This window comes from Neoarius graeffei, chromosome 28 (assembly GCF_027579695.1).
Source record: "Neoarius graeffei isolate fNeoGra1 chromosome 28, fNeoGra1.pri, whole genome shotgun sequence".
NCBI classification, from domain to species: domain Eukaryota; kingdom Metazoa; phylum Chordata; class Actinopteri; order Siluriformes; family Ariidae; genus Neoarius; species Neoarius graeffei.
This window is the reverse complement of record NC_083596.1, coordinates 20734787-20757874: the sequence shown is the minus strand read 5'-3', so window position 1 is coordinate 20757874 and position 23088 is coordinate 20734787. Positions and strand designations below refer to the sequence as shown.

Sequence of the window (23088 nt, the reverse complement as noted above, 5' to 3'; positions counted from 1 at the left end):
CCAAACAACCCAAAAGGGAGCGTGACAAATTGGTGTAATCCAAACGGTGTGGAAAAGGCCATTTTCTCTCGGGATAGAGGAGTCAAGGGGATCTACCAATATCCCTTTGTTAGATCCAGTGTCGAATAAAAGCGAGCAGCGCCTAACCAATCAAGCAACTCATCAATGTGAGGCACTGGGTATGCATCAAATTTGGACACCGCGTTGACCTTTCTATAGTCCACACAGAACCGGACTGACCCATCGGTCTTGGGAACCAGGACCACTGAGCTGCTGCAGTCACTGTGGGACTTCTTGATTATGCCCATTTCAAGCATGGGCTTGAGTTCGTCCCGAACCACCTTTTTCCTGTGTACGGGCAATCGTTAAGGGTGGCTACGCACTACCACCCCCGGGGGCGTTTCGATGTGGTGTTTTATGAGGTGGGTACGACCAGGAAGGGGCGAGAACACGTAGGAAAATTCCTTCTGCAACTTGGCTACCTCCATGAGTTGGGCCAGTGAGAGGTGGTCTCCACAAAGGACCGGAGTGGTCCGAGATGTTATCTTTTTTTACCTCCGGCCCCAGATCCGCCTTCTCTGGGACTACCAACGCCTACGCCATGGGGACCCCCCTCATTCCAGCGTTTTAAAAGGTTGAGGTGGTAGATTTGCAGTACCCCACCCCATCCGTTCGCTTCACCTCATAGTCGACATCCCTGACTCGCCATGTGACCTCGAAGGGCCCTTGCCACTTGGCGACTAATTTAGAATTCGACGTGGGCAGTAATACGAGCACTTTGTTTCCCGACCTGAACTCGCTAAGGCGTGTGCCCTGTCATACAGCCGGCTTTGATGTTCTTGTGCCTGCTGCAAACTCTCCTGGGTTAGGTGCATGAGGGTGTGGAGTTTTGCGCGCAGGTCAAGGACGTACTGGATTTCATTTTTACTAGGTGAAGGTCCCTCCTCCCAATTTTCCCGTAGCACGTCCAGAATGCCACGCGGCTTACGCCCATAAAATAATTCAAAGGGAGAAAACCCCGTGGAGGCTTGCAGGACCTCTCGTACTGTGAATAACAGGGGCTCGAGCCACTTATCCCAATTACGTGCATCTTCACTTACAAATTTCTGGATTATGTTTTTGAGTGTTTGTTTAAATCGCTCTACTAAGCCATCCGTTTGTGGGTGATAGACACTAGTGTGGATAGACTTGATCCCCAGTAACCCATACAGCTCACACAGTGTGCGTGACATAAACAAAGTGCCTTGGTCTGTCAGGATTTCTTTCGGAATCCCAACCCGGGAGATAAAGCGGAAGAGCACTTCCGCAATACTGCGTGCTGAGACATTACGGAGAGGCACTGCTTCCAGATATCCCGATGCATAGTCCACTAGAACTAAAATAAAGCAATATCCCCATGCTGACCAATCTAATGGCCCAACGAGATCCATCCCAATTCGCTCAAATGGGGTCTCGATTAGAGGAAGAGGGCGCAAAGGCACTTTTGGAGTGGCTGCGGGATTTACTAATTGGCATTCACGGCATGCTGCACACCACCGATGGACATCCCCATGAATCCCTGGCCAATAGAACTGGGCCATTATTCGGGCTAGTGTTTTATCTTGCCCCAAGTGTCCAGCCATGGGATTAAAGTGAGCCACATGGAATATGAGTTCCCTATGGCTCTTTGGGATTAACAACTGGGTTATTCATTCCTTAGTTTGAGTGTCCTGCATCACTCGGTATAATCTATCTTTAAGCCAGCCGCCGCCTCCGTGGCAGGGGAACGGGGTGGAGAGGGGGACAAGAGACGGAGGGGAAAAGAGAGAGAGAGAAGAGAAGCGAGGGGAGACGCCTTGTCTGCCTGCCGTCGGAGCTGCCTCCAGATGGTCCTCTGCCAGCTCAGTGGCTCATTCCAGTGACGCCGGGTGATGACACTGGACCCATTCCGCCTTTCCTTCTGGAAGTTGAGAGACAAACTGTTCCAGTGCCACCAGATCGATGATCTAGTCGCCGTTGTGGTCTTCCACCCTCAGCCACCGCTGGCAGGCATGCCGGAGTTGCTGGCATGCAGTTGCTGGCAATGCAAACGGCCGGCCGACCTCCTCCAATGCCAGCGTCCGGAAGCGCTGGCGATGTTGCTCCGGGGAGTGGCCGAGCCGCTGCAGCATGGCTTTCCTTAGGTCAGCATAGACCAGCTGGCTGTCAGCAGGGAGCTGCTGCACTGCGAGCTGTGCCTCGCCAGTCAGGAGCAGGAGAATGCGCGCCACGCACTGCTCCAGTGGCCACCCCCACACCTCGGCTGCTTGCTCGAAGAGAGCAAGGAATGCTTCTGGATCGTCCTGCAGTCCCATCTTCGTGAGGGTGGCGGCAGTGGTGGTTGACACCCCTGCTGACGCGAGCAGGTGCTGGAACGCCTGGCGATCTTCCTGCTGGGCCAGCATCAAGGTTTCGAAGCTTTGCTCTTGCTCCTTTTGGAGGGTGATCAGCGCTTGATGCTGGTTCTGCTGGGCGGTAGCGAGGTCAAGGATGAGCTCTTCGAATGGCGAGGACTCCATGGGGTGTTTCCCTTCTGTGCTCCCGGGTTTCAGCACCACTGTAACCGTTCCTGATGTGGGTGGAGCACAGAAGCATGGCAGGCGAGAGTTGATGGTTGCACAAAACACTTTATTCTAGCTTTCCATCTTGCACTCACTCACTCACTCACTCACTCACTCACTCACTCACACATGCGTTGTGGTCAGGGAGAGAGCTCCTTTTCTCTGCTCTCTCTCTCCTTTTATCTTCCATCCCTGTAACAAACAAACAAACACACACACACACACATTAATTGACAGCAGGTGGAATGACTTAGCAACTTACCTTCCCCGACGCCGCCCTCCATTCACAGACTGCTGCTTGGCCACGCCCCTGCTGTCACATGCACCACTTGAGAAAACAGTTTAAGTAAGTAAAACTGTGCGGTTTCGACAGATGTTTCGGCTCATCGGATGTGTTACTCATTATATATAGTTGCTCATTCACATGAAGGTGTGAGAAATTATTCCATGAACAGTAAATGAAAGCAATTCATTGCCATTTTATTTACAGTGGTGTTTGAAAGTTTATGAACCCTTTAGAATTTTCTATATTTCTGCATAAATATGACCTAAAACATCATCAGATTTTCACACAAGTCTTAAAAGTAGATAAAGAGAACCCAGTGAAACAAATGAGACCGAAATATTATACTTGGTCATTTATTTGTTGAGGAAAATGATCCAATATTGCATATCTGTAAGTGGCAAAGGTATGAGAACCTTTGCTTTCAGTATCTGGTGTGACCCCTTTGTGCAGCAATAACTGCAAATAAACATTTCCGGTAACTGTTGATCAGTCCTGCACACCAGCTTGGAGAAATTTTAGCCCATTCCTCCGTACAGAACAGCTTCAACTCTGGGATGTTGGTGGGTTTCCTCACATGAACTGCTCGCTTCAGGTCCTTCCACAACATTTAGATTGGATTAAGGTCAGGACTTCGACTTGGCCATTCCAAAACATTAACTTTATTCTTCTTTAACCATTCTTTGGTAGAACGACTTGTGTGCTTAGGGTCGTTGTCTTGCTGCATGACCCACCTTCTCTTGAGATTCAGTTCATGGACAGATGTCCTGACATTTTCCTTTAGAATTTGCTGGTATAATTCAGAATTCATTGTTCCATCAATGATGGCAAGCCGTCCTGGCCCAGATGCAGCAAACAGGCTCAAACCATGATACTACCACCACCATGTTTCACAGATGGGATAAGGTTCTTCTGCTGGAATGCAGTGTTTTCCTTTCTCCAAAAATAACGCTTCTCATTTAAACCAAAAAGTTCTATTTTGGTCTCATCCGTCCACAAAACATTTTTCCAATAGCCTTCTGGCTTGTCCACGTGATCTTTAGGAAACTGCAGACGAGCAGCAATGTTCTTTTTGGAGAGCAGTGGCTTTCTCCTTGCAACCCTGCCATGCACACCATTGTTGTTCAGTGTTCTCCTGATGGTGGACTCATGAACATTAACATTAGCCAATGTGAGAGAGGCCTTCAGTTGCTTAGAAGTTACCCTGGGGTCCTTTGTGACCTCGCCGATTATTACATGCCTCGCTCTTGGAGTAATCTTTGTTGGTCGACCACTTCTGGGGAGGGTAACAATGGTCTTGAATTTTCTCCATTTATACGCAATCTGTCTGACTGTGGATTGGTGGAGTCCAAACTCTTTAGAGATGGTTTTGTAACCTTTTCCAGCCTGATGAGCATCAACAACACTTTTTCCGAGGTCCTCAGAAACCTCTTTTGTTCGTGCCATGATACACTTCCACAAACATGTGATGTGAAGATCAGACTTTGATAGATCCCTGTTCTTTAAATAAAACAGGGTGCCCACTCACACCTGATTGTCATCCCATTGATTGAAAACACCTGACTCTAATTTCACCTTCAAATTAACTGCTAATCCTAGAGGTTCACATACTTTTGCCACTCACAGATATGTAATACTGGATCATTTTCCTCAATAAATAAATGACCAAGTATAATATTTTTGTCTCATTTGTTTAACTGGGTTCTCTTTATCTACTTTTAGGACTTGTGTGAAAATCTGATGATGTTTTAGGTCATATTTATACAGAAATATAGAAAATTCTAAAGGGTTCACAAACTTTCAAGCACCACTGTTTGAACAGACAGCATTATATACAGTAATTATTGTTGTTATGGTTGCACCTTAGAGGGAGATATTTCACTTGTTTCTTGTCAGTCTTAATTAAACACTCTACATTAATGGTGGCCCATAGAAAATTCCATTAACAATTTGTAACTTGGAGTTTATCCCAAGACCACTGGACACAAAGTGGGATTGCAACCTGGAGGGGACACCAGTCCATTTCAGAGCACCATACATACACTTTCACACACTCATTCACACATAGGGACAATTGAGGGTCGCTAATCCACCTACTGGGATGTTTTTAGGAGGTGAGTGGAAACTGGCGAACCCACACAAAAAGACACATAGACACAGGAGGAACATGCAAAACTCCACAGACAGTAACTCGAGCTCAGGATCAAACCAGGAACTATGGAGCTGCATTTCCCTAATCTGTAATGAACATGTTTTTTTCTTTTCTTTTTTTTTTAGTGCCATCTAAACCTTCGGACAACGATAAACAAGTATTTTATGATAATTGTGAAATAAAATTATTTATGGCTGCTATTATGACAATTATAGTACTGGTAACATGACATGTTTATATTACAGGATGTAATGTAAACTCATGACACCATATTTGTCATAAATATAAATATGCTTATGGAAGTCTTATGACTCAGGGTTCAAAGGTAGATTAGAAATTTGCTGTTTATACTGCGCAAAAATAGAGGACTGCAAAAACAAGATAGTGCTGCTTAACTTAACCCCTCGTGCTCCTAGAACCATTTTCAGACCCAGACTTACATTCCCCACTCGCATAACTGTGCCTTTCCTCTTAATTTGCCTGGAGTTGCTGAGTAACTCAGAGTAGTTACTGAATAACTTGTTTTGAGTTGAATAACTTAATACTAACTTGGGACTTGAAGGGGTTAAATAAATTATAGGACATTTCATGTTCCTCTTTTTTACCTTCAGATAAACAAAAATCATCCCGTGACACTGGTGCAATGGTGTATTTTCCATTGCACCAGTGTCACATGATGTTTGTCAGCTAATGCTTATTGCTGTTAGTGTAGCTTGTTTATAAAACTGCCACATGCATTATGCAAACCCAGAGCATTGTACTTGTTTAAAAAAATTCACTGCAATTCGAAACATATACATCACATGTCATACTGGAATGGGCAAACCAAAACTGTGTTTTGAGATCGTAAATTTCATTCATTCTTCTCATGTATCCTTTTGATTGATTACTGGTCTCTCTCTCTCTCATTCCTCACCTGTGTCTCAGCCACTCCCCTCCACATTTAACTAGTTTCTGCTCAACCAGTTTGTCCTCCTTTGCTGCCTGAATGTTGACTGTATATAACACAGTTGTGGTGCCACATTCTCATTTTGCCTTTACCTTCACGCAGACACACTTCTCTACTAAGGTCACAATCTTCTCCTGTTAGTGAATCCATGTCGCACGAGCAGGACATCTGCTATCTCTGCAAAGAGGACCTGAGAGACCCTGTGTCCATTCCTTGCGGGCATAACTTCTGTGCCATCTGCCTCAAGACTTACTGGGACCACGCTGACCATACAGGCCAGTACTTGTGCCCGCAGTGTCGAGTCAGCTACAGCAAGAGGCCTACCCCACGCCGCATGTCCTCTCGCAACTCTTCAGGACACAGGTATTCGGAGTCTGCGCCTCCAACTCCTCCATCTCCAGACTATAACTATGCTGGCCCCAGGGATGTGGCATGTGACATCTGCATCGGGAAGAAGCTCCGAGCTGTTAAATCGTGCCTGATGTGCCTGGCATCATACTGCGAGAAGCACTTGAAACCTCACTATGAGTCGGCGACCTTCAAGAGGCACAAGTTGGTGGATGAGATCGGGCATTTGGACAGGCAGATCTGCCCACAGCACCAGAAAGGCCTGGAGCTTTACTGCCGCACAGACCAGATGTGTATCTGTGTGCTGTGTACTGTGAAGGAGCACAAGGGCCATGACATGGTATCAGCCGAACAGGAGAGAAGCGAGATGCAGGTGAGAGCAACTATTGCTCAGTGTTTGTCTTTCAGAGTTTCCAGGACATGAAATTGCTCTTTCTTTCCCACTACTGCACATTTGGGTTGAATTACGGGAGCAATTTTGTTGAATTTAAGACAATTTAGCCTGACCTATGGTCAACCTGTTATCAAAGAGGATGTGAATGCCCAGTGTCTATTGCTCCTTGCCAAACTTGTAAAACAAACATATCAGAGTAGGAGTGATCTCCACCCGGATTAGAATAAAGAAGTCGTCTGTGCAGTATTACTGGTGTAGGAAGGACTGCATTTCTGTTTGTGATGGCAAAAATCCTCCATTGTTCCTTAACCAAAGTAGGGAACTGATCACATTAGTTACCAACATGTCCTTGCTTTTATATTTAAAGCAGTGAAAATGAAAAAAAAAAAGTTTCCTACCATGCTGTCATTAAACAGTGACTGAGCATCCATTTTTAGTCAATGTTCAGTGAAAACAAGGACAACATAAACATGTCATATTCATAATGTTTGTGCATGTGGTATTACAGCAACGTCTGGGTGCCACACAAGCTGAGATCCAGGAGAAGATCCATGACCGAGTGAAGCAGATGGAGGAGTTGAAACAAGCTGTGGATGCACTAAAGGTGACTAAAGAATACTTTTTACAGAGGTGGACAAAGTACCCAACTTCATTACTTAAGTGAAAGTACAGATCCCACTGGTCAAATGTTACTCCGATACAAGTGAAAGTTGTCCAGTCAAATTTTTACTGAAGTTAAAGTGCTGAAGTACTTGCTTTTAAAAATATTTAAGTATTAAAAGTACATTTTCTGTCAACACATTGTTGTATTATTACCACAACGCTTATAATACCTCATGCCTCTGAAGCAACCGACTGGATTATTTTCTGAATTCACAAAATGAACGCATGCTGTGCCGTCATGGTGGTTTAACGTTATGCTAGCTAGTCAGTGAAGCTCCACCTGACATTCTAGAAAACTCTTTTCAAACTCGAAATCATATTGGGTAGCTAATGCTACTAGAAAAGAAAGATTTCTACATTGTTTATTTGGCAAGATCGTGCTAAAACATATTTCTGAAAGGACTTCAGATAAGTTAACGTTATTCATGTTAGCGTAACTCCACTTTTGCATGTGTCCAAGTTAACTAGCTATGTGTTAATGTTAGCCATGGACAAGGCTACGGCAACTTGGCGGGCAAATCCATAGAAAGTCATTTGACTAACCAGACTGCATAGCTATTGCAATGTTATCTCATCTCATCTCATTATCTCTAGACACAGACAACCATTCACACTCACATTCACACCTACGGCCAATTTAGAGTCACCAGTTAACCTAACCTGCATGTCTTTGGACTGTGGGGGAAACCGGAGCACCCGGAGGAAACCCACGCGGACACGGGGAGAACATGCAAACTCTGCACAGAAAGGCCCTCGCCGGCCACGGGGCTCGAACCAGGACCTTCTTGCTGTGAGGCGATAGCGCTAACCACTACACCACCGTGCTGCCTGAATAAAACGTTTATATACCTCAATATGCTTCCACAGGTTGGACGGCGAGTTTTTGTAGGCCGTGATGTGGTTTGGTTTTAGGCAAACAAAGCAAACATTTAAAACGAAATGAATCTTTAGTCCTTTCAGAAAACTGAAACATGGGTTCGTGGCCCATGGGTGCGTGTATTCTCCAGAAGAACCGCCTCCTTCCATCAACTGATTGTGTTCAAATAATGCTGCTGAGAAATCAATGAGCTTGATTTTATACAGACTATGGATGTAACGTGACCCTAGTGATTACTGATAGACTGTTTCAGTGTCAACTGCGAAAAAAACAATCACGTTTTCGAAAAGAAAAGAAAAAAACATCAACTTTCAAAGCTGCTTCATAGTAACGAGTAACAAGGACCTTGATAGAAATGTAGTGGAGTGAAAAGTACGATATTTGTCTTTCAAATGTAGTGAAGTTAAAGTCATAAGTTTCCAAAAAAAAAAAAATAACCCAACAATACTCAAGTAAAGTACAGATACTCAAAAAGTGTGCTTAAGTACAGTACTCAAGTACATGTACTTCGTTACTGTCCACCTCTGACTTTTTAAATATATTACTGTGACGCTGATGAATGTTTTACAGTCCTAAATCACTGCACTTCTGAGGGAACCCTTAAACATGATACAAAAGATCGTTTCCCTGCCAGAATGGTTTCCCAGTCGAAGCCCTTTAGGAATCAATCTTTTTGTCCAAGTGTATAATAACACCATCCTAACCAACAGTATTCATGACACATTTAAATCATTTAGGTCAGTTTCTAGCGTTCCAGGAAACTAAGGCACAATGCATATCATTGTATTAACGGACATTTGGTTTAGATGTAAACCAGCTACAAAATAGATTTACCTTTCAGTCAACGCTCAATACTGAGTCTTCTTTAAGATAGAAGACTTTGAGTGCTTATGAATAAGTACAGTAGATTAAAGAATTGTAGAATTATGTCCAGTTAAAAGGGACACGTATAAAATGAAACCGAAATCATCTCTCCAGAACTCGGCTCATCGGGCGTTGCAGGAGAGCGAGAAGCTATTCGGAGACATGCTTCGCACCATCGAAATGATGCAACAGGAAATGGCCAAGCTGATCTCATCCAATAAGAAAGCAGCACTTAACACAGCAGAGGGCCACATGGACCGTTTGGGGCAGGAGATTGCTGACCTGAAGAGGAGAGACAATGAGCTGACGCAGCTTTCGCGCACAGAAGACCACATCCACTTCATCCAGGTACAAGAAAATCCCTGAGCAAAGTCAGTGGGATTAGATGTTTCAGCTTTATGTGTTCAAAAATCAGTGAGGGCCTCAGATTCATTAGCAACTGCTAGGCAAATCATCTCCTGATTCTTTAGCACTTAAAATGAAATCAATATCTAAACCACATTGATATTTTATACTTATAATTTGAATTAAGGTATATTTATATGTGTGGTCTTTTCTTTTGAAGAGTTATCACATGCTGATAGCCCAGACAGATGCTGAAGAGCTGCCTACAGTCAGCGTCAACCCTTATTTCTCCTTTGGCTCTGTTACCAAGACTGTCTCAGAGCTCAAACAGCATCTGAATGAGTATGGGAATGAGGAACTGGTCAAGGTGGCCACCACGGGTGAGTTAATGCTGTGAAACTGAAATCTCTGAACATAACATAGCTCTTCAGAGATTTATATTTAACAGTTATTCCACGAAATCTCGTCGTACATGGCTTATAGCCTACTCGGCGCTATAAGCCATGTACGATGAGATTGCGTGGAATAACTGTTTTATTCTATCCTCATTCACTGTATTTTGAGAAATGGAGCATTTTTATTTGTACTTTTTTGCAAATTTTACTTTTTTGCAAAGAAAAACTTTATACAAAACGTCCAACAAAATCATTTCCACTTAGAATGTCATCAAACCGGCGAAATAACCGTCGCAGTTAGTGAAAAATGCTTTCATCATAATTCTTGAAAAGTAAAAAATGATACGTTCTTACCATCAAATACTTTCATTCCATATTTTGCTGCTTTTTTTTTCGAGTAGAGTTTTTATTTAATCTTCAGTTGGTTCAGCAACACGTGCCGCCATTTTCTTCTTCTTCTTCTTCTTCTTCTTCAGGGTTTTTTTTTTTGGCAATTGGTAAACCAACTTAAAGGTGGATTACCGCCACTGACTGGGCTGGAGTGTGGAACAGGAGATATTGGAAGGAGGAGAAAACTATATACTTTTAGCTATTTCTGTTTCTTTTAAATACTTGATAACAAAGTGATATATCTGACTTGATGTGCGCCACCATTTTGTTTCTGTCTACTCATGCTATATGAGCTGATAGCCTAGTAGTAGAGTAGCCAATCAGAGCGCATGATTGCTCATATCCAGTGAATGTGGATAGAATAATACCTGATATTTCTCAGAGTCACTATTTTTCATTGTATGTAACATACAGACAGGTGACAAATTAAAACACACACACACGACAGTGGCTCTGTTATGGTGTGGGCATATTTGTTTTTGCTGCGGCATGGACTGGGTTCTTCACTTGGGCCCTTAGAGGAAAGCATCACTGCAAATCAATCCAGAGTTCTTCTAACTGATTACCTTTATCTTATGATGTAACCTTTCTTTCCTGATGGGGGTGGTCTCTTCATAAAAGTCCCTGCCTCCATCCATGGGGTTACAGGAATGATTTTATGATTGAGGATGACTGTAGCCATCGTCGAAACACCAATTAAGAGGAATATCTTTTGGAAGAATGTTGTTCATGTCTCCAATAAAGTTCTTGAACCTTGTAGAATCTACACCAAGATGCAATAAAGCTGTTCTTGAGGCTTGTGGTGGTCCAAACCTCCACCTTACTACACTTTATTTTGGTTTTTCCTTTAATCTGTCACCTGTATGTATATTAAGTGTCCTTGGATCTGCCTTTTACAAACGTCTTCCCATACAGTTCTGTTCAGTATGTTATTTTATCTTATGGCCTATTACTAATATTAATTATGTCCTGAAATTCTCTTCTAGTGAACAAAATGCCTTTCTGTCAACTAGAGGACAAAAAGGGAAGGAAGTCTATAAAGGGTGAGTTACTTCGAATGAGACATTTTAGAGTTCTCTTTATCAACATTGGATGGAATGTTGAAATGTTATTGCCAAACAAATCAAAGTAAAAAAAAAAGAGATTTCTTTGGTTGTTCAGTAAAAACACATTGACATTTTAACTAATACCATGTTAATGGATATGTGAATGATGAGCTGTTGTTCATATTGCTAGGTGTAGATTGCATCATCCTTAAGATCCGTCTATTTGCCATCAAGGCTTTAAAGAATACGTAATTAAAAATACATAACTACATACATTAGTACATTTCCTAAATGAATATAATATAGTTAGGCGGCACGGTGGTGTAGTGGTTAGCGCTGTCGCCTCACAGCAAGAAGGTCTGGGTTCGAGCCCCGTGGCCGGTGAGGGCCTTTCTGTGCGGAGTTTGCATGTTCTCCCCATGTCCGCGTGGGTTTCCTCCGGGTGCTCCGGTTTCCCCCACAGTCCAAAGACATGCAGGTTAGGTTAACTGGTGACTCTAAATTGACCGTAGGTGTGAGTGTGAATGGTTGTCTGTGTCTATGTGTCAGCCCTGTGATGACCTGGCGACTTGTCCAGGGTGTACCCCGCCTTTCACCCGTAGTCAGCTGGGATAGGCTCCAGCTTGCCTGCGACCCTGTAGAACAGGATAAAGCGGCTACAGATAATGAGATGAGATGAGATATAATGTAGTTAAAAACATGCCACATAAATGAATTTATTCTTCATACACGTCATTTTATTAAACATTTGGTTTTAGAATTGTTGTTATTCTGCAGGCGGATTTTTCTCTTTAGACCTTTAATTCTTCCTTAACGTGTATTTTGTTCATGTAAACACACCTTATCATATGAGTATAGTAACCATTTTCTGCTGCAGCTCCAGGTGATGAAAATGATCTGTATAAGACTCACAGGAATCTAAACCAAGCACCTCGCAGCCAGACTCCACGCTCCAGAGATGAATTTCTCCAGTGTAAGTTTGAGTACTTTTGTGTCTTTTTAATTTACAACACTGCAACAAAAATAATACTTTTACAGGTCGTCTTAGATTAAAGGGCTATCTGGTTTCTATTTGGTGTTGGCTCATGTTTTCTTAAAAACTAGACCTGGTTACGCAAAACAGAATCGGAGGATGATAATTGTATTATATTTATGCAATGCTTCAAAAAATTTCCATAATAGTATGTCACATAATATGCTTAATCATACCTTAAGCAAAGCTTGGAGGAACAAGGCTGGCCTTTTGCCCAGTACTAGGCAGATTGTTGAGGGAGTTGTCCTGCAGCATTCCTTAGATATGGGATTTGTGCATGAAAAGACTGAAAGAACTTGCTTGGCATGTTCGGCGAGTGGGTGTATGGTTTGTTAAAAGAGAGAAGACATTCCAAGAGCTAGAGCACAAAATGTACGAGAAAGCCACAATTTACAAACCTGGCCTGGATGCCTCTTTGCTTTCTGGCTCATGTGTCCTGGTGCATGCACGTTTTTCTGCATGTGCGTAGATGTTTTGCTGAACTGTTTGTTGTTTTTCTAGAGTTGGAACTGCTTAGCTGAAAGGCTTGTTGTTCTTGTCTAATGGGGGGGACCAATAAGGCCAGGGCTACAAAAGGCAAGTCTTTCATCTATTGTGCACAAACCAGGCAACACCCACATTAGCAATGAAGACAGCGAAACCATACGATCAAAACTATACTCTCTTCATAACTTAAATAATCTGTGAAGTAGTTTTAGTCATGACAAGACAAATCCCAGAGATTTGCAAGCTAGGGAATCTTTATGAGGTCTTTTTTTAGCATGGAGGTTAAACAATGTACTTCAGGTAAGCATAGTAAATGTAGCACAACTCATTGAATTCCAATGTAACTGCATGGGTGTGTAGTCAGTCTGAAGTGTGTACTGACACTCTCGGCCCTCTAGATCAGAGACGATCACGTGGTTCCTCAGGCAGCCGCAACTACGTAATGTACAACCAGCTCTGAGAGCCAACGAGGTGGGCAGACTCTAGACTTTATCTGCATGTTGGGCCTATGCTCATTAACAACCAAACAGTATAGCAGTGCTGACCAAAGTTCAGCTTTCTCTCTTTTAAATTCTCACTAATCTGAAGTCACTGACTGTTGATTATAAAAACTGATACAAGGTCAGCACTCCTATTTGAAAGATAAATGTGCCTGGGCTTCACCTTTAGGGTCTGTCACTTTTGTCTCTCATTTTGGAACACCTTGAAAACTTTTGTTGAATCAAGATTAAACTTTATAGTTTGGTGATTGATTTCATCTGTTTTATCTTTACCTACACAGTGGTGCTTGAAAGTTTGTGAACCCTTTAGAATTTTCTATATTTCTGCATAAATGTGACCTAAAACATCATCAGATTTTCACACAAGTCCTAAAAGTAGATAAAGAAAACCCAGTTAAACAAATGAGACAAAAATATTATACTTGGTCATTTATTTATTGAGGAAAATGATCCAATATTACATATCTGTGAGTGGCAAAAGTATGAGAACCTTTGCTTTCAGTATCTGGTGTGACCCCTTTGTGCAGCAATAACTGCAACTAAACGTTTCCGGTAACTGTTGATGAGTCCTGCACACCAACTTGGAGGAATTTTAGCCCATTCCTCCATACAGAACAGATTCAACTCTGGGATGTTGGTGGGTTACCTCACATGAACTGCTCGCTTCAGGTCTTTCCACAACATTTTGATTGGATTAAGGTCAGGACTTTGACTTGGCCATTCCAAAACATTAACTTTTTTCTTCTTTAACCATTCTTTGGTAGAACGACTTGTGTGCTTAGGGTCATTGTCTTGCTGCATGACCCACCTTCTCTTGAGATTCAGTTCATGGACAGATGTCCTGACATTTTCCTTTAGAATTTGCTGGTATAATTCAGAATTCATTGTTCCATCAATGATGGTAAGCCGTCCTGGCCCAGATGCAGCAAAACAGGCCTAAACCATGATACTACCACCACCATGTTTCATAGATGGGATAAGGTTCTTATGCTGGAATGCAGTGTTTTCCTTTCCCCAAACATAACGCTTCTCACTTAAACCAAAAAGTTCTATTTTGGTCTCATCCGTCCACAAAACATTTTTCCAATAGCCTTCTGGCTTGTCCACGTGATCTTTAGCAAACTGCAGGCGAGCAGCAATGTTCTTTTTGGAGAGCAGTGGCTTTCTCCTTGCACACCATTGTTGTTCAGTGTTCTCCTGATGGTGGACTCATGAACATTAACATTAGCCAATGTGAGAGAGGCCTTCAGTTGCTTAGAAGTTACCCTGGGGTTCTTTGTGACCTCGCCGACTATTACACACCTCGCTCTTGGAGTAATCTTTGTTGGTCGACCACTCCTGGGGAGGGTAACAATGGTCTTGAATTTTCTCCATTTGTACACAATCTGTCTGACTGTGGATTGGTGGAGTCCAAACTCTTTAGAGATGGTTTTGTAACCTTTTCCAGCCTGATGAGCATCAACAATGCTTTTTCTGAGGTCCTCAGAAATCTCTTTTGCTCGTGCCATGATACACTTCCACAAACATGTGTTGTGAAGATCAGACTTTTATAGATCCCTGTTCTTTAAATAAAACAAGGTGCCCACTCACACCTGATTGTCATCCCATTGATTGAAAACACCTGACTCTAATTTCATCTTCAAATTAACTGCTAATCCTAGAGGTTCACATACTTTTGCCACTCACAAATATGTAATACTGGATCATATTTCTCAATAAATAAATGACCAAGTATAATATTTTGGTCTCATTCATTTAACTGGGTTCTCTTTATCTACTTTTAAGACTTGTGTGAAAATCTGATGATGTTTTAGGTCATATTTATGCAGAAATATAGACAATTCTAAAGGGTTCACAAACTTTCAAGCACCTCTGTACATGTCCTTTATGTCGGCATCTCTAACCTAAAACCTTGAGCAATAATTAACCCTATCTCTGATCTCTTCTGCTCTGTTGAACAGATGCCTGCCCGCTAACTCTAGACACAAACACAGCATACAGACAGCTCTACCTTTCCCGAGGCAACAGGAAAGCAGCACTGAAGAGAGACCCCCAGTCCTACAGCGACAGCACCCAGAGGTTTGACTGCCTGCCCCAAGTGCTATGCAAAGAGGCCTTGTCTAGTGGCGCCTACTACTGGGAGGTGGATTGGAGCGGTGAGGGGGTATCCATTGGCATCACCTACAAGGGAATCAAGAGAACAGGTTACGGTGATTCATCCCGCATTGGCTACAACCGCAAGTCCTGGGGCCTTTTCTGCTCCGATTCCAGCTACTCAGCTCGCCACATGAAAGATCAAATCGAGATCAATGCGCCCTACTCTTCTCGCATTGGGGTTTTCCTGGACTATGATGCAGGCACACTGTCTTTCTACCGTGTAGCAGAAACCATGTCACTTATTCACCAGTTTAAAGCCTCCTTCACTGAGCCTGTCTATCCTGGCTTCTGGGTGTGGTATGAGTCTTCCATCTGTATTTGTCAGCTGTAGTTCTGTGTTGTTTACTTGGTTTAGAGAGAATACAGTAAAAAAAATTTTTTATAATATGCATAAATGTCATTGTTGTTACATTAGATCATTGTTAGGCATCGTGATATTAGATCTTGTATCGTTGTGTATATCGTTGTTTATATCCAATATCGTTATGATATTAGAACTTGGAGTGAAAAAAGTAATGTGAATAAGCAGTAGTAGAATACATAGTAGATAAGCAACATTGTTAGTGCACTGAATAATTTGCAGGAAAGGAAAGCGTATGCATGTATGCATGTGTGTGGGGGGTGGGGTGGGGGTATGGGTATGTCCAGTGCTGGTCCAGTAGTGGGTATGTCCAGTGCTGGTTTGTATGCACAAATGAAAAGACAATAAAAATAAAAAAAAGCAATCTAAAATATCTGTCCATTGACACCTATTAGAGGCAAGTTTGATATATGAAGGTTTTATAATGTTATGCCCCACACAGATGACGTAAACACGTGGAATCTTCCAGTGAACTCATTGAATGCCTATATAAACAACTAAATGAGTGAACTCCCCAATTTCCCCAACTCCCCAACTTATAAGACATCCTGAAATTTTACAGATATAAAGTTAATCAATGAACAAACGGTGCCATCTACTGGCTGAGTACATGAAGCTGATAGATGGACTAAAGACTCGGAGCATGTCCATTACATTACATTTAGCAGATGCTCTTATCCAGAGCGACGTACAACATATCCAGAGCTGCCTGGGGAGCAGTTGGGGGTTAGGTGCCTTGCTCAAGGGCACTTCAGCCATTCCTGCTGGTGCAGGGAATCAAACCAGCAACCTTCTCTTTCTCGAACCATTAGGCTATGGCTTTTCCCAGATTATAGCATGTTCTGGCACAGAGAAGAAAAGAGGTGAAGGAGCACACTAAGGGGTGGCACCACCTAATCTTGTACAGGAAAATATTTTCCACATATTCACATTACTATATTCACAGCCCCTCTATAGTTTGGTCAAAATACCTCTTCTGCTCCCGTTAGGGGTTGCCATAGCAGATCTCATCTCATCTCATCTCATCTCATTATCTCTAGCCGCTTTATCCTTCTACAGGGTCGCAGGCAAGCTGGAGCCTATCCCAGCTGACTACGGGCGAAAGGTGGGGTACACCCTGGACAAGTCGCCAGGTCATCACAGGGCTGACACATAGACACAGACAACCATTCACACTCACATTCACACCTACGGTCAATTTAGAGTCACCAGTTAACCTAACCTGCATGTCTTTGGACTGTGGGGGAAACCGGAGCACCCGGAGGAAACCCATGCGGACACGGGGAGAACATGCAAACTCCACACAGAAAGGCCCTCGCCGGCCCCAGGGCTCGAACCCAGGACCTTCTTGCTGTGAGGCGACAGCGCTAACCACTACACCACCGTGCCGCCCCATAGCAGATCATCCTTCCCAATTTATGGGATTTGACTTGGCATAGTTTTTACACCGGATGCCCTTCCGAAAGCAACCCTCCCCAATCAAAGGGAAATGGGACCAGCACTAAGTATGCGCTGGCTTGTGTAGCCCCAGTGGCTGTTTTTTTTTTGTGTGTGTGTGTGTTTTTACCTAAAAAAGCACGTTTTTGAACTGTGCAAGGAAACCCACACAGACATAGGAGAACACGTAAACTTCACACAAGACAGCCCCCATCAGCCATGAGGTTCAAACCCTTCTTGTTGAAAGGCAACAATGTTAACCATTGTAGACCACCATATCACCCTTGTTCAAAGTACCTGCAACATGACAATTCGGTAGATTTAAATCAACAGAAGTTGTACTGGAGCAGTGGTGTGCAGGAATTGTCTTTCATGCTCAACTATTTATATTTCATTGACACCTGAAAATGACCATTAGGACATCTGGCTACTTAGCATGGTGACAGATGTCAACTCGAACAATTTCTTCATAATTACCTCCGCCAACTTTGTTTGAGGTTATGTTTTTGCCTCTGTCTGTTTGTTTGTTTGTTTGTTTGTTTGTTTGTTTGTTTGTTTGTTTGTTTGTTTGTTTGTTTGTTTGTTCGTTCATTCTTTTCCAACATAACTCAAAAAGTAGTGAACAGATTTTGATGAAATTTTGAGGAAAGGTGAGCCATGGACGAAGGAACAATTGATTACATGTTGAGGCAAATCTGGATAGCAAATCTGGATATGTATGTGGATCCAGGATTTATTTATTTTTTGGCTCAAAGGCCAATGTGAGTTTAACCGCGAGTCAATGCCGTCAGCGCAGCAGTGAAGTCACCTTCCAGCTGGTGTAGCGTTCATCAGTAGTGTTAGCGAATGCTAATAAAGCAGTCAAGCCAGCCCTATCGAGAGCAAGTAAGACAGGCTAACGACCGAGAAACTAAGATTTCTGTCTCCAGACTCTTCTTCCACACACACCTGCTCACCACAGTATTTTTCACTCAGACTTAAGCCCAGCGCACACAGGCGACTTCTCGTTGCAAGCGTATTATGATTTTTGGACGCAAGTTTCACCTCTTGGGTAGCTGTGTGTGCACGTTATCTGTGACCAGTGGGCAATTTGGGGAGGGGGATGCAAGTCATGTGGAAATCACATGACTACTTCGCAGGCAGGGATGCAAGTCATGTGGAAATCACGTGACTACTTTGCGGGCTGGGATTAGCTTAGCCTTTGGAGGTGATCGCTTCATTATCGCAAAGACACGCATACACGGCGATATCTCTGCAACAAGTCAGCGACTGGTGATTTTTTTGTTGCAGAATATCAAGCATATTTGATACCTGCAATCTGTTGCAAGCAACAAAAAATTCACCGTCGCAAATATCCGCACACAAAGTGATTTTTTGCTTGCATCAAAAAGTTGCGCAACCAAGCGATGGAAAATTGCTTGTGTGCGCTGGGCTTTAAGTATTCATTTCCTTTTGTAATTTACTTAGTTAATTTTAAAATCAACAACGACAGCTACACACAACGGAGCAACCTGGCAGCCTGCCGCTAATCCCCAGAGGTGGACAGTAACGAAGTACAATTACTTGAGTACTATACTTAAGTACACTTTTTAAGTATCTGTACTTTACTTGAGTATTATTTTTTTGCCAACTTATGACTTTAACTTCACTACATTTGAAAGACAAATCTCCATAGACTGTTCATAGACTGTATAAAATCAAATTCAATGATTTTCTCCACAGCATTATTTGAACACGATCAGGTGATGGCTGAATGGAAGGAGGCGGTTCTTTTGGGGAACGCACGCACCCATGACTATAGCTAGAACCCATGTTTCAGTTTTCTGAAAGGAATAAAGATTCATTTTGTTTTAAATGTTTGCTTTGTTTGCTTAAAATGGAGCACATCACGGCCTACAAAAACCTTGCCATCCAACCTGCAGAAGCATATTGAGGTATATAAATGTTTTATTCCAAGAGAAAGCTTGCAATGAAGTTGTCTGTGCTTTTAGAGCTAGCGATAACGTTGCAATAGCTATGCAGTCTGGTTAGTCAAATGACTTTCTATGGATTTGCCCGCCAAGTTGCCATAGCCTTGTCCACGGCTAATGATAACACATAGCTAGTTAACTTGGACGCTGTTAGTTAGCATGTAAAAACAGAGTTACGCTAACATGAATAACATTAACTTATCTGAAGTCTTTTCAGAAATGTTTTAGCATAATCTTGCCAAATAAACAAAATGTAAAAATCTTTCTTTTCTCATAATGTTAGCTGCCCAATATGATTTCGAGTTTGAAAAGAGGTTGCTAGCATGTCAGGTGGAACTTCACTGACTAGCTAGCTTAATGTTAAACCACCATGATTCCACAGGCAGATTCATATGTGCATGAATGCATACACTTACGCGTGTGCACACACAAGAGACCTGTGAGATGGACAGTATTGCACTAGTCAGCTGCAACAAATTGTTGGAATTTTTTGTTTTGATGTCAGATGATGGTTTTGCATATATATATATATATATATATATATATATATATATATATATATATATATATATATATATATATATATTTTGTCTTGCATAAAGCAGTGTTGTTGTTGGGCAGTTATTAAGCTCGAGGTGTGGACCTGGGTTTTAAGCAGGTTGGATTGTCATTTTTATAAGCTGCATTTACAGCTATTCCACTGTCTTCCTGATTAATATACACATGCATGTGTGCACACACTGCCAGAGCTGGGGCAGAACACTACCATGCTGCTTTGTGGGGGTGGGGAGGAGTGTTACAATTTAAAAAAAAAAGAAAATGACAATGGCACTTTTTCAGTTCAGTTGCGTTTCATGTTGTAACATTCTACCAGGCGTTTATACTACAGGTTCTACAAGTTAGTAAATCCCGTCGGTTGCTTCAGAGGCGTTAGGTTTTGTAAGCGTTGTGGCAATAATACAACAATGTGTTGACAGAAAATGTACTTTTAATACTTAAGTATTTTTAAAAGCATGTACTTCAGTACTTTAACTTAAGTAAAAATTTGACTGGACAACTTTCACTTGTATCAGAGTAACATTTGACCAGTGGGATCTGTACTTTGACTTAAGTAATGAAGTTGGGTACTTTGTCCACCTCTGCTAATCCCTTGCAAAATCCTTTGCCCTGTTGCTTTTTGGTGTCTGGCTAACTTTTGATGGAGCTGAAGTCCCAGCTCTAACAATAACGGTTCACCACTGCTCGTTAGCCACTAACCTTTTCCTTTCAGTAGAGAATGTGAAGTTGATGTCATGCAGTGTTGAATTTTGGATAATTGGCATGTTTATTAGGGTGCATCAGTTGCCCTCACTTTCATAAAATCTGATGCATTTTTGTTTGGGTGTTCCTTTTCACCAATAAAGACATCCTGTAAAATTTTTTGACCATATTCAAAAGTCTAATGGTGGCACCATGAGGTTCATTTTTTGCCAAAAAACGCTTATTTTATGTTTTCGAGTAAGGTTTGAATCACAGTGTTGGACTCCATTTATTGATTTCTTGTGAGCCAGAGATCATGTTAAGAACCTTTGCAAGGGATTGAGAAGCATTAATGTGATTCATAATACATTTGTATTGTTTAAAAGTAGTTGAACAATGATTCAATGAACAGCTAAAACTCAAACTGTGCTTGATAATATATTTAGAATATGTACTAAAAATGCGTATCTAAGATATTTGGTATACTCTATAAGGTGCCATAATGTTTCATGAAAAGTGATCGAAATTTTGTCATAAAAGTCATAAAATAGCAGCTTTTTCCATAACTTTGAGCTCCTGGTGCCACCATTAAACTTTTGAATTTTGTCAAAATATTTCACCCAGTGTGTTTTCTTACCAAAAGGAACATAAAAACAAAAATGCATCATGATCGGAGGAACTTTTCATTTTTAGGGGGCAACTGATGCGCCCTAATATTTATGTGCCATGTTGAGAGGATCCCACTGGCTTTCTGTTGGTGAGTTGGATGCTGTTGTTTTTTTTTTTTTTCATTTTCTGTCATGATTCTGAAAAATATCACCATGGAAAGTCAGTGCTGCTGCATCAAGAACTGCCATAGTAGGTCACGTCATCATTCAAGGAGAAAACTAGACTAAGGAATGTTTTGGGGTTGTTGTTTTTTTCAACTTTCGTATGTGGAAAAAACATGATTTGAGCTCACACATCAGTACTGCACGAGACCGCTACAGCTTTCAACACAGCAGATTTGTAAACTTTTTTATTAATAATGTGACTGATCAAACCCACTACCAATTACTCAATAACATAATCACATAGCTGAAGGTTTTAAAAAGTTTTGTATTGTGTTTGATTTAATAATTGGGCCAAAAAGAGGAGTTGCAAAACCGTCCCTGAACTTCTAATATTCTGTAACTTTTAAGCTCAGCAAAGTGTACGCACTCAGTCTAAACAAAAGATAGTTCACTATGTCCAGGTATATGAGTGGAGGTAGTGTGTTGGAGTTTGTAATCCAGTCTTTGGCTGCCATGACATAGGGTTCTAAGTTCTTTATCATGCTCAGATTGTCCAAATACCACTGCTTGGCATTGTGAGCCAACTTCTCCAGGTAGGGTCCCTTTTGTTTCTCTTTTCCATCTATTTTTTCTCCATCAGATTTGACTGATTTAACCAACCTTTTAACCAAACAAAACAAAAGATAAGCAGATGACCACTGTAGCAGGCACAGGTATCAGAGCACGTTCCTCACAAGATGGTGCCCTTGTTCACACATGCAACACGGCATGATGTAACTCCACACTCTATTACACCAACCAGGAGAAGCAAAATCCAATTTTTTTTTTAAATTAATTTCATCTGCTTTTTTTTTTTTGTCCAGGTAAGCTTTCAGTCGAAACTATAACCCTCTTTTTTCTACTGTTGTCTGCTGATGAAGTCAACAGTGATGATGATGATGATGATATAGAAGTGATGAGGAATAAAACCGGTACCTGGGGTTGCACTTGTACCGTATGTTGGACTGCTGCGTCTACAAACAAGATCAACATTCTAATTAAAGTCAGCTTATACTGTCTGGAAACTTTTTTTTTTGGATAATTGAAGAGTTTATCTTCTTGAAAGGGCTCTACTTAGAGCCTCACCAGAAGTTATTTTGATCAGAGTAAAACATGGTCAGCTGAAACTATTAACTATTGCAGTTCATTAATAAATAACAACTTTTACAGGCAGCAAATGAGCCTGATTAAAAGCAGCGTGTGGCACTGCTGAGGTGTTATTGAAGCCCAGGTTGCTTTGACAGTGACCTTCTGTATTTTTGGGTCTGGTGTTTCTCATCTTCCTCTTGACAATACCCCATAGATTCTCTACGGGGTTCAGGTCAGGCGAGTTGGCTGGCCAGTCAAGCACAGTGATATGTCAGCAAACCATTTGGTAGTAGTTTTGGCACTGTAGGTAGGTGCTAAATCCTGATGGAAAAGGAAATCAGCATCTCCATAAAGCTGGTCAGCAGATGGAAGCATGACATTCTCTAAAATCTCCTGGTAGACGGCTGCATTGACTTTGGACTTGATAAAACACAGTGGACCAACACCAGCAGATGACATGGTACCCCAAATCATCACAGACTGCAGAAACTTCACAGTGGACTTCAAACACCTTGGATTCTGTGCTTCTCCACTCTTCCTCCAGACTCTAGGGCCTTGATTTCTAAATGAAGTGCAAAATTTACTTTCATCTGAAAAGAGGACTTTGGACCACTGAGCAACAGTCCAGTTCTTTCTCTCCTTAGCCCAGGTAAGATGCTTCTGATGTTGCGTCTGGTTCAGGAGTGGCTTGATATTAGGAATGCGACAGTTGTAGCACC

At 42.0% G+C, this 23088-nt stretch overlaps 1 protein-coding gene across 2 annotated transcripts; it reads left to right on the top strand.

Annotated features, from left to right (window-relative positions):
- Window positions 1-6033: 6033 nt before the first annotated feature.
- ftr83 (finTRIM family, member 83) lies at window positions 6034-16193 on the top strand. Of its 2 annotated transcripts, XM_060913319.1 has the most exons (8): window positions 6034-6684; window positions 7214-7309; window positions 9224-9457; window positions 9675-9834; window positions 11226-11282; window positions 12163-12258; window positions 13203-13275; window positions 15266-15354. In XM_060913319.1, exons 1-7 carry the CDS (start codon window positions 6112-6114, stop codon window positions 13262-13264), a joined length of 1278 nt encoding a protein of 425 aa, XP_060769302.1. In that variant the 5' UTR covers window positions 6034-6111; the 3' UTR covers window positions 13265-13275; window positions 15266-15354. The 2 variants fall into 2 exon arrangements, with proteins under 2 accessions (XP_060769302.1, XP_060769301.1); XM_060913318.1 differs by lacking the exon at window positions 13203-13275 and having other exon boundaries at window positions 15266-16193.
- The last annotated feature ends 6895 nt before the right edge of the window (window positions 16194-23088 follow it).